Genomic DNA, 14,653 nt, shown 5'->3' on the forward strand with positions numbered 1-14,653 from the left:
TCTTAAATTTCCTAAATACTCTTTAATTATCTCTCTCCATTCTTAGGCACTTAAAACACTATATTAAATGGAAAAAGAAAAATATATATATATATACATATCTAAAACTGAACCAGGACATCCCTGGTGGTGCAGTGGTTAAGAATCCACCTGCCAATTCAGGGGACACGGGTTAGAGCCCTGGTCTGGGAAGATCCCACATGCCGCAGAGCAGCTAAGCCCGTGCGCCACAACTAAGCCTGTGCTCTAGAGCCCACGAGCCACAACTACTGAGCCCGTGTGCCACAACTACTGAAGCCCACACGCCTAGAGCCTGTGCACTGCAACAAGAAAAGCCACCACAATGAGAAGCCCACACACTGCAACGAAGAGTAGCCCCCACTTGCCACAATTAGAGAAAGCCCGCGTGAAGCAACCAAGACCCAACGCAGCCAAAAATTAATTAATTAATTAAAAAAAAAACCTGAACCAGCTATTCATGCATTCATATGCCTACTGACTTGACAGCATATCTAGATTAAAAACATGGATTAAAGTGCTTGGAATAAGCCTAGTACACTATGAAATACAACACTGAATTCTCATTTATTTATGAAATACAATTTAAGATTCCCATAATCAGGCTAAAAGCCTTTGCTTAAACTATTAATCTTTATAAACCATAATTCATATATTTGGTTAACTTTTTATCCAACATGTTTGGTCTTCATCTGAAAAATCACACATTTTTCTTTTGGAGGAAAAAAACAAGATTTACTGAGCATCTATCATAAGCAAAATACTGTCCTTGGAGCTTTAAGGTACACAAAGATACATAAAACATAGTTTTCGTCCTCAAGGAATTTACCCTCTACTAGCATCAAAAAGGATGTACACAAATAATTATAATACACTGTAGAAAGCATGAAGAAAACAAAAATACAAAATAATGTTTTAGAAAATTAGAAGACAGAGTTTTGCTTTTTACTGAGAGAATTAATCAAGAAACAGTTGATAGCAAAGGATTGGAGCTGTTATGAAAGACATTTTAGGATTTGGCTATACAGAAAAAGAGAGGAAAACATTTAGGGCAAATGAATAGTGATGCCACGACAACTTAAGGCCACATTCTCTGTTGAGTATGACTGGAACTTAGGAAACTTGACAAAGAATATTGAGATGTAAGGTAGGAAAAACATATTCAAGTCAGATTTTGCACAGTTTTTAACTTGGGTTCAAGAGAGGTCAATCAGAAAACAGTGATGGCTTTTTACGAGGGCAATAATATGATCAAAGTTGTGTTTTATAAGCTGACATTTAAAAGGGACTAAAGGCAAGATTATTTATGAAATTACTACAAACATCCAGAGGCAAAGAGAATGGAGACAACAGGTCAGAGTTCTGATATGGTAAAAGGAATCAACCAGATTTGGCAACTAACTGGATATGGAAGATAGGAAAGAAGGAAGAATTAAGAATAATGAAATTACAAAATTTGTTTTCAGTACCTTCAAAACTCCTTCCTATCAAATCTCCTTCCTACCACACGCTACAGCTAAAATAGTTAACACTTATTGAGAACTTACCATGTACAAGGCAACAATTGTGCACATATTATCTTATTTAATCCTTAACCTTTGAAGTAAGTACTGTTGGTATTCCCATTTCACTGATGAGGAAACTGAGGCTTAGAGTGGTTAATCAAATTATCCGTTCACACAGTAAGTAGCTGGATGTTAATCAATGTCATTGTTAATCATTAAAGTGCTAGCTGCCAATAATTTAAAATGGAATCTCTCATAGGGTAATTATATTTTAAAAAGAAACTCAAAGATAAAAAGATCTTCAAAATCCAACAGAACAGAGTCAGAATAAGGAACTGCAAGTGACAGAGAACTGCCTAACAATCATAAATTGAATGGCTAAGGGAAAGAGAAGTTTTCCTCCTGTAATCACACCACTCTTTGTTTGCCCTGCTGCCAGAAGACCAACATTCTCAACTACTACTCTTTAGAGTACAATGAGTTTTCTTCTATCTTATACAGACAAGTACCACACTTATGAACTCCTTATGGATACTGACCATTAAGCTCTGTATCCCCTGAAAAATAGTAGGCATTGAATGAATCAGTGAACAAATAAACTCAGTTGGGCTCCTCCTGTCCAGTCCTCCCAGCCTCACACAATTCAAGACCTACATTTGGAACAATTTCTCCATGTCCCACCTTGAACTTGTTGCTGAAACCTCTCCTCCTGATTCTTTGCTTTCTTTCCAGTTTTTGCCCTTAATAATGTCCTCTAGATTATCCCTGACACTCAACTTGTTAAGGCCATGAACAAACAAATGGCTGGCCTTATTTATATTAGAAGACGTGTCTCTACTAGATCCCAGGACATTTCCAAGGGTTCTCTAACCCACTGACTTCTTCCTCAGTTATCGAGGAAAGGCTTTACTTTCCATGGAATCAAACAGTACCCATGTTAAATCACGAGGGCTTCTCCTTTGACTGATTATCCAATAGGTTGTGCGGCTGGTCTAAGAGATGGGGCCAAGTTCCCAATGCTCTAGACTTTAATTTGTATATACTTTCCCAAAGAAACAGTATAACAAAGAGTAGTAAGGCTCCCAGACAGCCCTGCAGAAAAAGTCTATTTAACCACAGTACAATTAAAATATTACACAATGGCAATTACATTTTTATTTTTTCATCATAAATATACCACATTTATGCTATACTGTGGACTAAATAGCTGTTTATGGTTAATACTGGTTAACAAGATTTCAGTATCCAAACTAAAAGAAGGATGAGTTATCTATCATCCTAGTATCAGAGGAGTAAACTGCTGGGTATCACCCAACTACAGTTAAGTAGAAAGCTAACAAACATAATTAGAAGCAACATATACATCTACCTCTGTAAGACTAAGATAAAGCAAAATTTTTAAAGACAAAAATCATTAAGATTTGAGATTCCAGTTATGCTTTTAAGAAAAGGTAAAACTACTAAATAACTTTTTAAACTTTATATAACTTCACACTAGCTCTATTACTAAGAAAATATACTTTAAAAATATACTACAGTTCAATCTTAACATATGAACTTCTTGCCACCCATTAAAGGTGTAGAGCATATTTTGATAGCAAAATGCTATCTAAAATATGCTTTAGTTGAAAAGAATAGAACTAAAATAATCTGGTATGTCTTACTTATCAAAAGTGCCAAATCTGAATTTGTTCTTCACAAACAGAAATTAAATTTTTTTCTTTTTAGACACATGCATCGACATTTGTAGACAAACCCTATTTAAAACAAATTTCATGTACGCAAATGCAGGTTTACACAAAGAAGGAAATTATGGGCCGATTATTCATTTTACAAAAGGATTAACAAAAGAATTTCTTTAAATAGTTAATCTGCCAGTATACTTAAAATACAGTTAAAATTTTTTAAAATCAACTTATAAACAACTTTTCAGAAATGCACTCACAGCATAAAAGTAGTTACCAAAGTATCAAGCTTCCAAAACGTTATTATTACAATCTTTGTCCCAATAGCTTGACTAACCTAGCAGGTGACACAAAAAGATTAAATACAATAGCTGAAAATGGTACAGGAAAACAAATTTTATATAGTTCTTAACTATATACATGTATGTCTATCATAATCATTAATACTGGTTTCTTGTTAACTGTTTCTTTACTGCATGCAGTAAAATTGCACGCAGAGGCTAGCAAACAATGAATCAATATGGCTGAAGGTGACCTAAGAAACCACAGACCAAAGGGTCTTCTCTGCCTTCATTGTGCAGGCAAGCCAGAGGTACAAAAGAAGAAAAATCCAAGAGACCCCATCAGCGTTGCAGCTTGTTTTTGATTTTTCCTTTGCAGCTTTCTAAGAAGTGCTCTGAGATATAGAAGACAATGTCTGGGAAAAGGAAATCCAAATCTGATGATCCAGAAATGGAGCATTTTGGAACAACTAAGAGAAGCAGGAAGGATCCTAATGCTCCTGAGTAGCCACTACTGGGAGTGTTCTGTTCAGAGTTCCACGCTGAGATCAGATCCACAAACCCTGGCACCTCCACTGAAGACCAAACAGATGTGGAGTAATCTGAGAGCAAAAAAAGCAGCCTTACAATAACAAGGTAGTGAGGCTGAAGGAGAAATAGGAAAAAGGTTTAGCCGACTCAGGAAAATCTGACGGTGCAAAGGAGACAGATGTTGCCTTAAAAACGGAAGATGAAGAGGATGACAGGAGGAAGAAGGGGGCTGAGAAAGAGGAGGATAGAGAAATAAACTTGAGAATCTAACTCCACATGAATTCCAGAGTAGGCAAAAATACAACAAACTTCTTTAAGACGGCTCTGCCCTCACTAGATTTAATTACAAAATTCGAATATAATCATATTGCAGTTTCTAGAAGTGTACTAGAAATGTTAAGTAATTTACATGAAGTAGCCAAGGTCGTTATTAGTACCCTGAAACTGTATCAAAGTTGTATATATTTCCAAATATTTTAAAATAAGACGTTTTTCTCACTCTGTGCATCTTGCTTAGCCTAGTAAAGGCATTTAAATATGTTCATGGTGTTTTTTAAATGGTGTTAACTATGGTTATTGGCTAGAAATCCTGCATTATCAACTGTACGTATTTATACCTTATAGAATGAATAAGTAGGCAGCCAGGCTGGGAAGTGTGAGGCAGTGAACAAGCTACCTTTTGGAGGGGTTAGAGCTTTGGGTCTGTGCTGTGAGGCTAGACCCATTGATGCTGCATGCTGATGTTATTATAGTTGTTTGTTTGTTTATAAATTTATTTATTTTGGCTGCATTGGGTCTTCGTTGCTGTGTGTGGGCTTTCTTTTTAGTTGCAACGATCCGGGGCTACTCTTCGTTGCGGTGTTCTGGACTCTCATTAAGGTGGCTTCTCTTGTTGTGGAGCATGGGCTCTAGGTGCGTGGGCTTCAGCAGTTGTGGCACATGGGCTCAGCAGTTGTGGCACATGGGCTCAGCAGTTGTGGCTCACGGGCTCTAGAGCACAGACTCAGTAGTTGTGGTACACGGGCTTAGCTGCTCCACGGTATATGGGATCTTCCCCAGACCGGGGCTCGAACCCACGTCCCCTGCGTTGGCACCACTGCACCACCGGGGAAGCCCTATAGTTGTTTTTATATATACGTATTTGCCATGCCATCAGTTGCCATTCTTAGTGTGGAAAGGGGAAAGTTCCTATGAGAAGTGTGTGATTTTTTTTTATTCAATGGGATAGTTTTAAACAAACTAGACAACTTCATCTGCAGCAAAGTGAAGAGTCACTACAGCAAAGTCCAGAAAGCTTTGCTACTTAAACATACAATATACAACATTCTGCTATTTTTTTATGTTTATAATGATGAAATGTTTTTTGAAAAAAAATAGGCCATGTTTAAAATCTATTCAAATAAAGCATAAATATTTTAGTGTTTGAAAGCTTAGAAGTCAAAATTCAATTTATTTTAGAAATGCTCCAAGTTTACTAATTTAGGATTAGGGAAGACCAAAAACTTCTAAATTAGATAAATATGATCCTCCCTTGGGAACTGAGCTAAAAAAATCAACACACAATGGGAGACATCTGAATTCTCTCAGGCCCAGAAGACCAATTAGGTAGCTTAATCTATCAACACACTGATAATAATAATAATGTTTTGGCAGGAAAAAAATGTGCTAAAAATAAAGTATCAAGAGGGGGCAAACTTTCTAATGTGTGTTCAGCACTGTCCAGGAAAAAAGGGCAGTGAAGCATGAGGACCCACAGTGTTTTCTACTGTAAACTAAAGGGATGTTTTCTACTACAAGGCCTGATGAAAAATCTCTCATGCCTACCCAGTTCCCATTATTTTAATTCTGTGTTTACCAGGTAACCTTCCAAGCATTAATTCAGTTTCCTAGAAAGCTTAATAGAGGTCCACAATCGCTTACTTGCAATTCTGAAGTCAAAGAAGTTTCAAAAAACAAAAGCTGTTTCAGAACTCATCTGGTAGCAAATCGGACCTAAATGGATTATGTGAAGCGTTTATTTACTCTGCTGAATATGAACAGTCAAATGCTTTACTGCAGAAATATTAATGTACTTGATTACAGGGTACCACTCCAGATCCCACAGGGGTGTGTCTTAAAATTCAATCATACTCCTTACCTTTCTAAAACCTAAAAAAATCTAAATTCTGAGACACATCTGAAAGAAGTGTCCCTGGATCTAAATATGAATATTCTGACTCCTGGAAAAGGAGAGCCCTCTTTATCAGCCCCCACTCCCCAACCCATAGAAATCAGCATTCTAGCTTATACTTCAGTATTACATAAATTTAGTTAGTGTGAATCTGAAGTCAATATTGGATCATCTCTGAGTATGCTGATAAAGTCCAATTCCAAATGTACAAGATCAATTCCCAGAACTTACAATGACAATCTTGGGTGGCACAAACGTACCTAGAATCTCCTTCTTAAGCCTACTGGTTTCCAAGCCACCTTCCATCCTCTCTCTGTCTCACTTGCCAGAAGACAAACCAACAGTTAACCAATTTCCTCTGCCAGTCCTAATACACTGTCAGCCTTCATGCAACCTTCTACAATGCTTAGAAAAAGGCAAAAAATTAAAATAGATTTCTAACAGTTATTAAGTAGCAACTTAATTTGAGAATTATGAATTATGACTATTTAAGTATGATCTCTAAGAAATTAACATGAGAAGATTCTTCACGTTGCTTAAAAAGACTTAAAACTATACCAGATAGATGGCCCTGATGACTCTTTTCTGCTCTCAGTTTAGAGCCCTAAAGATTCTAAATTCTAAATATGTCTTCTAGTGGTTAAGGAAAAAACAGTAACTAGATAAAGTTTAATTTTTAATCTATACATGTTTATTTTTTCCCAGCAATGCTTTGTAGTTTTCAGTGTAGAGGTCTGAACATCCTTTGTCTGAATTTTCCCTAAGCATTTCATATTTTTTGTTGGTAAGTGATATTTAAAAAGTTTAATTTCCAAGTTTTCACTGCTAGTATATAAAAGTACAGTTAGTTTTTATATACTGACCATGTATCATACAACCTTGCTAAACTGGCTTATTAAATTCCAGAAGTTTTTTAGTAGATTACATCAAATTGTCTACATAATCATATCTCCTGTGAATAAAGGCAGTTTTATTTCTTTCTTTTCAATCTGGATGCCTTTTATTTCTTCTCTTATTTCAGTGGCCATTTACAATACTGAATAAAAAAGTCTACACATTTAGATTGTTTTAATTTTACAAAACTCAGCAAGAAATAATTAAGATATATAACTGACATTATTTATTAAACATGAAGAAGTCTAAGTTTAACCTACAAAATTTAAAGGGCAAAATTAGGAACTATATTTATAAGGTGCTAGTTGACTCAATGTATGTATTTTCCTATGCTTTGTGACACAAGATTGGTAACAAAAATGCTGAGCATATCCAACTGCATCGTTTAAAATCATATTTACTGACTTTCTTATAATTACGAAAGTAGCACATGATCTGGAATTCTGAGGTACAAGGAAGAAAATTATAATCATCCTTAATCCCAGCACCCAAAGATAAACACTGTTTATTTTTAATTGTATCATGAGCAGTTTTCTATACCATTAATTCTTCTGAAACACCATTACTAAGAGCTGCATACTAACCCATCCATATTATGGCTACGTTATAATTTCATTCTTCTGCCATCACTGGACATCTATACTGATTTAAATTTTTCACTATTACCATATACATTCAACACAGCAGTTAAATTCATATATAAGTCAGAGAATGACCTCTTATTAGAGTCCCTTTTGCCCATTCCTGTATTAAAGCTGTTAAGTGTTTTCCCAGTCCAAGCTAAGTTCTTTTTATACTAATGCTATCAATCATCTATCACATTAATCCCAAATACATTCCATTTGCCTTTTATTTTAACTAATTTTTAATTCAGGAATTATTAACTTTATGTTAATGGTAAGTATTACAAAGAGAAATAAAATGTACTGTATTTTTATTGTCCGTGGTATTACTATGGTAACACACAACCCTAAAACTAAAAGAAAAGATTAAAGAGAGAAATCAGTGGTGCCAATGAAAAGGGTAAAGTGGGTTAAGCTGTTTGATATAGTTTTAACTCATCTCCTAATATAATCATAGAGGTAAAAGAGAACTTTTTGGTCCATCTGTAATTTCAAGGGTAAAATATTACTTGCCCTACTAAGACAACTGAAGCCAAAAATCACACAGGAAATATATGTGCCTGACTAGCACAACAGTTTAACAGTTACATTACAGCAACTTCTATTCTGTCATTAATGAAAAAAATCTTTGAGAAAGAAATGTGTCGCAATTAGCACCTTGGGATAATAAACATACAAATAAATCATTACCTAAACATTTCCTAATTATGCTAGAGGTGTATTAGGTAGAAACATGATTTTTAAAAAATCTTCCCTGTCCCTTAGGAAAAATACCAAAACTGGAAAACAAACCAAATATACAAATAAACTGTAATAAGCAAAAAAGCAAAATTCAAAGAAAAAATATATAATCATTTTACGTTAAACAAAAATTGAATAGTCTTTTGGAAACATTAATTTCCAAAATCTTAACTGATTTTCATGAGGTGAGAGCACAAGATTTTCATCGTATCTAGTTGTGTGGCACCAAACAAGTCATTTTACTTCTACAGGCCTTAGTTTCTTCATCTTTAAAATGAAAACACTGAGAATCCCCAGTTTGAGACGGCAGATTGGAGAAATCACAGAAGCTTATTTCTTATTTCTTCTCCCTTCCAAAACTCCACTGAACTAATAGAAAAACTTTTAAAGGCGCGATCCATAATGACTAAGAAAGGAGCCATTAGAAGCCAAGAGATTTCAATAAGGTTCTCAAAATGGAAAGCAGGTGGAGAAGTTTAACTAATAAAACAGCCTCAGTAGAAGCAGCTACAGCTTAGAAAACAAAACAGAGAATAACAGCTGAAGATAAAGCCAAACTGCCAGAACCAACTGAACACAAACACCAGGGAGGTAAAGAAAATGAGGAGCAAGAAGCAAATCCAAGGGAAATTTACTGAAACTCTGTGATCCTAAAAGTAATTTTCTAATCAACAAGCCTACCTATATGCAGAGTTCTCAGTTTCTTATTGCTTTACTTGTAAATTTGGACAGATAACCAAATTCACAAGATACTTGAAACCTGAAAGACACCAAAATAAAATGAAAAATGTCCCCAGAACAGATAAATTAAGGAATAGAAAAGAATATATTGCTCTTTATTATAAGCCCTCTCACACTAATTTTTTTTAACCACATACATACATTACTTTGGTTTTTCAAAAAAGCTTAAGAGCATTAACCTAAAAAACAAGTTTACTGAAGCAATGTGAAGCCCCTTTCAATCAATTCTAATACTCCCTATGTAAAATTTCAGACATCTGTTCTTATTAAGCAACCGTAAAATAATTTATCTCACAATAATAGGTAAACCAGTAAAATCAATATTATGCATATATATATAATCCTTTTATTAAATTCTGTGGAAAAACTTACTTCAAATTCTTAAGTCTGTGTGGTATATAGACATACACACACCCCTACACACACACAGATCTGTTTTAGAACCATAACTACTAGCATATTAATACTATCATTCTATTACATTTTAAATCTATAAATTCCAATAACTTTAAAATCACTTAAATAAAAGGACATACCTCTATGTTCCAGTAATATAGTATAAAGTCAATAATATTTGCAATGTTGATCAAACTATGATTTTTAAAAACATCTTAAGTTACTTTATAACACAAGCACTGTTATAACACAACTGACACCAATAAAAGTTAAGTATTTCTAAACAAAAAATATGGTAAAAGCTTCCAAATACTTCAGAAATGAAAAAAAGAAACATTTTATGTTCCAAGGATATACTGTTTCAAATCCTCACCTTCACCCCTTTTTCAACCATTAGTTAAGGACCACAGTATGGCTAAAATTTTTTAAATGGTAAAGCTTAATGTGGAAAACACACATGTGTGACATATCACCATTCAATAAACCATCCCCACCCAATAAACCATCACAAAAACACCACACTGAGTAACATGCGGAATAAACAGTACAACTAAGAGGTTCCCAGATGACTCCGTCATACTTGGTAGATGATCCCCCACACATACAATCCATCTATTGAACAGAGAGGTAATTCATTCCTTTTCTCCCACAAACTAAAATACAAAGTTCAAATCAGGATGTTCAAAACCAACAAAATGTGGTCCTCAAATTAGGTAAGAGAGACGTACAATTATAAAAACTGCAAAATACCCATCCAACCCTAATTATATTTAGTTAAGGAAACTCTAAATATAGATGACATGCAATGTAATCATACATTTTTTTAATCTGATGATCCACTGCAAACTCGTAAGATATCCCACATGAGTTACAAATGCACAGTTACATGAAATTTGAAGCATTTCCTCCTCTCTAAAATGAATACAACAAAATAAAACAAAAAAGCAAATATTATGATAAAGACTATCATACAAATCTAAAGACTTAAACATAATCAGGAAGGGAAAAAGTATGTTCCTTTGCAGAAGTAGCTTAGGAACAACTGAGTACAGCAAAAGAAAAGAACAGAACAGTTCCAGCACTACACTACTACCTTCATTCTCTTTAAGTCCTAAATGTTAGTGGTCTATCTTTGACCACTATCTATCTAGCTTCCCCCGTTATACCCAGCCTGGGCACTTTAATTCATACCTTTGGACCATTAATTACAAATAATGAATTCCAAATCTCTATCTCCAGCCACAATCTGTCTCCTGAGTATCAGAGTAAATATATCTCAAAACATCTCCACTTGACTGTCCCACCAGAATTTTTAACACAAAAATGTACCATACTGAACTCATCCCCCACCTCCTCCTCCTATATACTTATTCTGGTTATTGGTATCGTATTCCAAAACTTGACAGTTATCCATTCTATGGCCTCCCCTCTAATTAATCCTGTATCAGTCACCAAGTCAAGTCCCATTCTACCTTAAAAAGGGTAACGCAAAAACCCCCTCTCCATCCTCAACATCTCTGTCTTAGTTCAGGCACATACATATTTGGGATTACTACATCTCTCCTAACAGTTCTCCCTACCTTCAATCTGTCTCGTTCTTCAATCATTCCTTTCTATTGCTGTTAAAGTGATCTTTCTAGAATATAATTTGAATCATTTTCACCACTGCTTAAAATCTTTCAATGATTCAAAATAAAGACCTAAAATCCTTAACAGAATATCCTGTCTCTTGTCACCTCTTTAGCTTTATCTCTTCCTTATCTCCCATGTAATACACTAAATTCTAAACACATCACTGCAGATCCTGGAAAAAGTCATACTGTTTCTTACCTCAATAACTCTGCATAGGTTATTCCCTCTTTCTAGAGTCTTTTTCTTGACAAGGTAACTCTGACCTGCTCAAACCTCAGCTCAGACATTACATGTGGCCTCAGCTTCCTCCATTCCCTCCTTGCCCCTATAGCACTTCAGAGACACCCTTTCATACTATAATCGTCTATTATACTCTAAACTTGTACACCATAAAAGTAAAATATATTATTCATTGTGTGTCCTACGATGCCTAGCACTTTGCCTGGCAATAAGTGATCAATAACTATTTAAAGAATGTTTAAGCATTTTGCTTTTTACAGAAACTTCCACTATAAACCTCCCCCAAGAGACACAGAACAAAGCAGCTACTTAAGGAAAACAATGGAAACCAGGCAAGAAAGCAACAGACATAAATAAATGGCGCAAAAAAAATGAAAAATTAAACACAGGGAGTCTTTTCAAAGTGGCTCCTAAGGAGCTGTGTTTCGTCTCACATTCTAACACGAAGGTCTTTTACTTGCTATTTAATTTTCAACGTTTATTCTAATTTCCCAGAAAATAGTGGTAAGAAGTTCTTCTCTCCACAACTGGGTCGGCACAGAAAGAAAAATGGAAAGCATTACCTAAAACAGCTATTCTTCAAAACTGAGCATAGTCAGAACTTTAAAAGTGCCATAATAAGTAAGACCCCCTGATCTACCCTGCCCCAATTCCACTTTTAACAGTTGTCCCCTAAAAGGCTTGGGAATAAGATTACAAGGGGTATTTTACTAACCAGTTGTCAAACATCTCTCCCTGAACTTAACATTTTTTTCTCTATGGTAAGGAATTATACAAATTCACTATTTACTCTGTAAATATGCATTTACATTTTTATCCTTAAGATAAAATGAAATACTTTCCTCTTACCTTCCCCCAAAGGTCCTTGAACAGAAATTTCCCCCGATGAATTTGCTCTAATATTTGCCAGTTTTCTGTGATCAGAAGGGAATAGATGAAAGGGAGTAGGGAACTCTCCTCCCAATACTGAGTCCTCTCATATTCCTGACCCTTCCCTTCTCTTCTCCAGTGGTATCCATATCCAACTTTGCCTTTTAAAGTAAAGCAAATTCAAGTTCATAAGCAATTTTAGAAGTGTGTGAAAGAATCCTAGAGACCAAATGCCACATAGCACTAGGAGAGTTTTTTGGGTTTTTGTGAGTTTGTTTTTTTTTAAGCTGAACTCCTGACACCAAGTCTCCTCAGTTGATCAGCACATTTTTTTTTAAAACCAGTTTTTTAAAAATGTCTCTTTCCTCTAGCCTATTACCAATTTATTCTGGGTTCCTACTCTTTCCCTAAAACGCTTCCCAGTTCTTAGGACCTCCCAAAGTGCCCTTATTTCTTCCCAACATAGAGCTAGACTTCTTCCTGTCCTGCCACAAGCTGACTTGGCTTAAAAGATGTCACTTACATTTACATACACTAATTTAGAGGTGCATATTGTAAATACTGTTATGATTTTACAGATAAGAAAATAAGACTAGGAAAAGTGACCTGACATTTAATAAATGCCGGTACCTGAATTTGAATCCAGTTCTTCTGGCTTCAAGACCAAGTTACCATATTAAAAGAGAGCAGTCTGCATTTTAAGATTCAACTTCCCTGGCTCTAGGCAGCCTCACTACATCTAATACACATAATTTTTAGGCAAGTTCTAAATTTCACCGTTGTCCTAAATGTCTCTCTTGCAAGCATACATGAGTCTACAATAAAAAATTCTGCAATTCAGTGAAAAAGTTCGGTGTTCACCCTAATGTTCACCCTGTGTTCACCCTTTATGATTTTTTTTAAAAAACAGACTTCAATAATCTCTATAGCCATCAACTTTTTAGGCTGAAGAACTGCTTACCTCAGTTCTTAAACCAACACTGCTTCATGCTTTCAAATACCTGTCGCCCTAATTGCCAATTTCATTCATTTCTTTATATTTGCAAATAACTAGGGGCAGTGCTGCATGTCTCCCAACCCCACGAAACACTCTAAATGAAACACTCTGAATATCATTTGACTTCACTCAAAAAAGGGAGGGAAAAATCAAAGGGTTAATCCCTAACGCATGTGTCTGATTAAGATTTAGTGCAATGATGCAGAGCAATTCAACAGAATAACGTGACTTGAGACTACGAAGAAACCAACTTTCACCTGACTTACCTCTGACCAGCATTTTTGCCCACCGCTTGTAATTACCCCCAGTCTTATCCGATTTCTGTTATCAGTCAACTGAGAATATTAAGACCCAACAAAGAGCACTGGGATTTTAAAAATAGTAATTATAGAAACAAGCCTTTAAAACTCTGAAAACTAGTAACGAGAAAACCATTAATTTATCAATAGGCGCTTGCTACGTGCAACGCACTGGAGGAGACAAAAAAGCTGCCAAACGGTAAGCTCTTTTAAGCACTTGACGGTGACTTATTCAGTTTTGTAACCTCCAACCTCACCCCTCCAGCGCCTGGCAAAACTTGAACTGAACTGGACACGCTGTTGTAACGGGATGTGCTCCAGCGAGGAACCTGTGGGATAAACAGACCAGCTTGGGACGTAACTTTGGGAAGTATTGTTTGAACGGCTTTGCGCTGTTTAATTCAAACGGAACAGGCTGCCGCTGTGTTCGAGCTCGTGAGGCCCGGGGAAACCAGCCGGGTCAGGCGGCCTCTCCCAGAGACAAACCGGGACACCGCTGAGGGACCTCAAAGATCTGGGGCGAAGAAAAGGGGGCAGTTACTTGCCTCCCATTCCTGCAAGAATCGCTCGGCCTCGTCAGAACCAACGGTCTTATGTCTCCTAAATTCGTCCTTCACGTACTGGTCACCAAGGGCTTTGAGGTCTGGGGGCAGAACCCGGTGCAGCAGCAAAATGCGCCGATACAAGGCCAGGACACGCGAGACGTGCCGAACAGGCATAACTCCGAGCGTGGACCACAGGCCGCGCCTGCGCAGAGACCACGCGCGCCTGCCTCTCCTTACAAGCTGAGTATAAGTAACCCAAATACAAGCGGAAGAGGGCGCGCGACCTGCATCCGGTTGGGTCCGGCCTAATATCAGGACCTTCCGGAAACGCGAGGGGCAGCAGCGGGCAGAAATGGGCCGGTCCTTCTCTGAAAGGGGCGTAGCTTTCGTGGAGCGCCAGCGCAGCGACTACCTAGGGGCTGCGTCTGGGGCGGAGCGGTCGTCCACCAGGAGTCTGGCTTTGGTGCTTGTTACCACTCCGTTAC

The 14,653-nt window shown here is 36.6% G+C and overlaps 1 protein-coding gene across 1 annotated transcript in view; it reads right to left on the bottom strand.

The window, feature by feature from the left end:
- The window catches only part of SDHAF3 (succinate dehydrogenase complex assembly factor 3), a 73,383-nt gene extending 59,041 nt beyond the window's left edge, over positions 1 to 14,342 (bottom strand). Inside the window, exon 1 of the mRNA XM_065884403.1 lies at positions 14,169 to 14,342. Within this exon, the coding sequence (XP_065740475.1) occupies positions 14,169 to 14,342 (174 nt within the window). The remainder of the gene's footprint in view (positions 1 to 14,168) is intronic.
- Between the last annotated feature and the right edge of the window lie 311 nt (positions 14,343 to 14,653).

The sequence above is a fragment of the Phocoena phocoena genome, chromosome 9 (genome assembly GCF_963924675.1).
Source record: "Phocoena phocoena chromosome 9, mPhoPho1.1, whole genome shotgun sequence".
Classification (NCBI taxonomy): domain Eukaryota; kingdom Metazoa; phylum Chordata; class Mammalia; order Artiodactyla; family Phocoenidae; genus Phocoena; species Phocoena phocoena.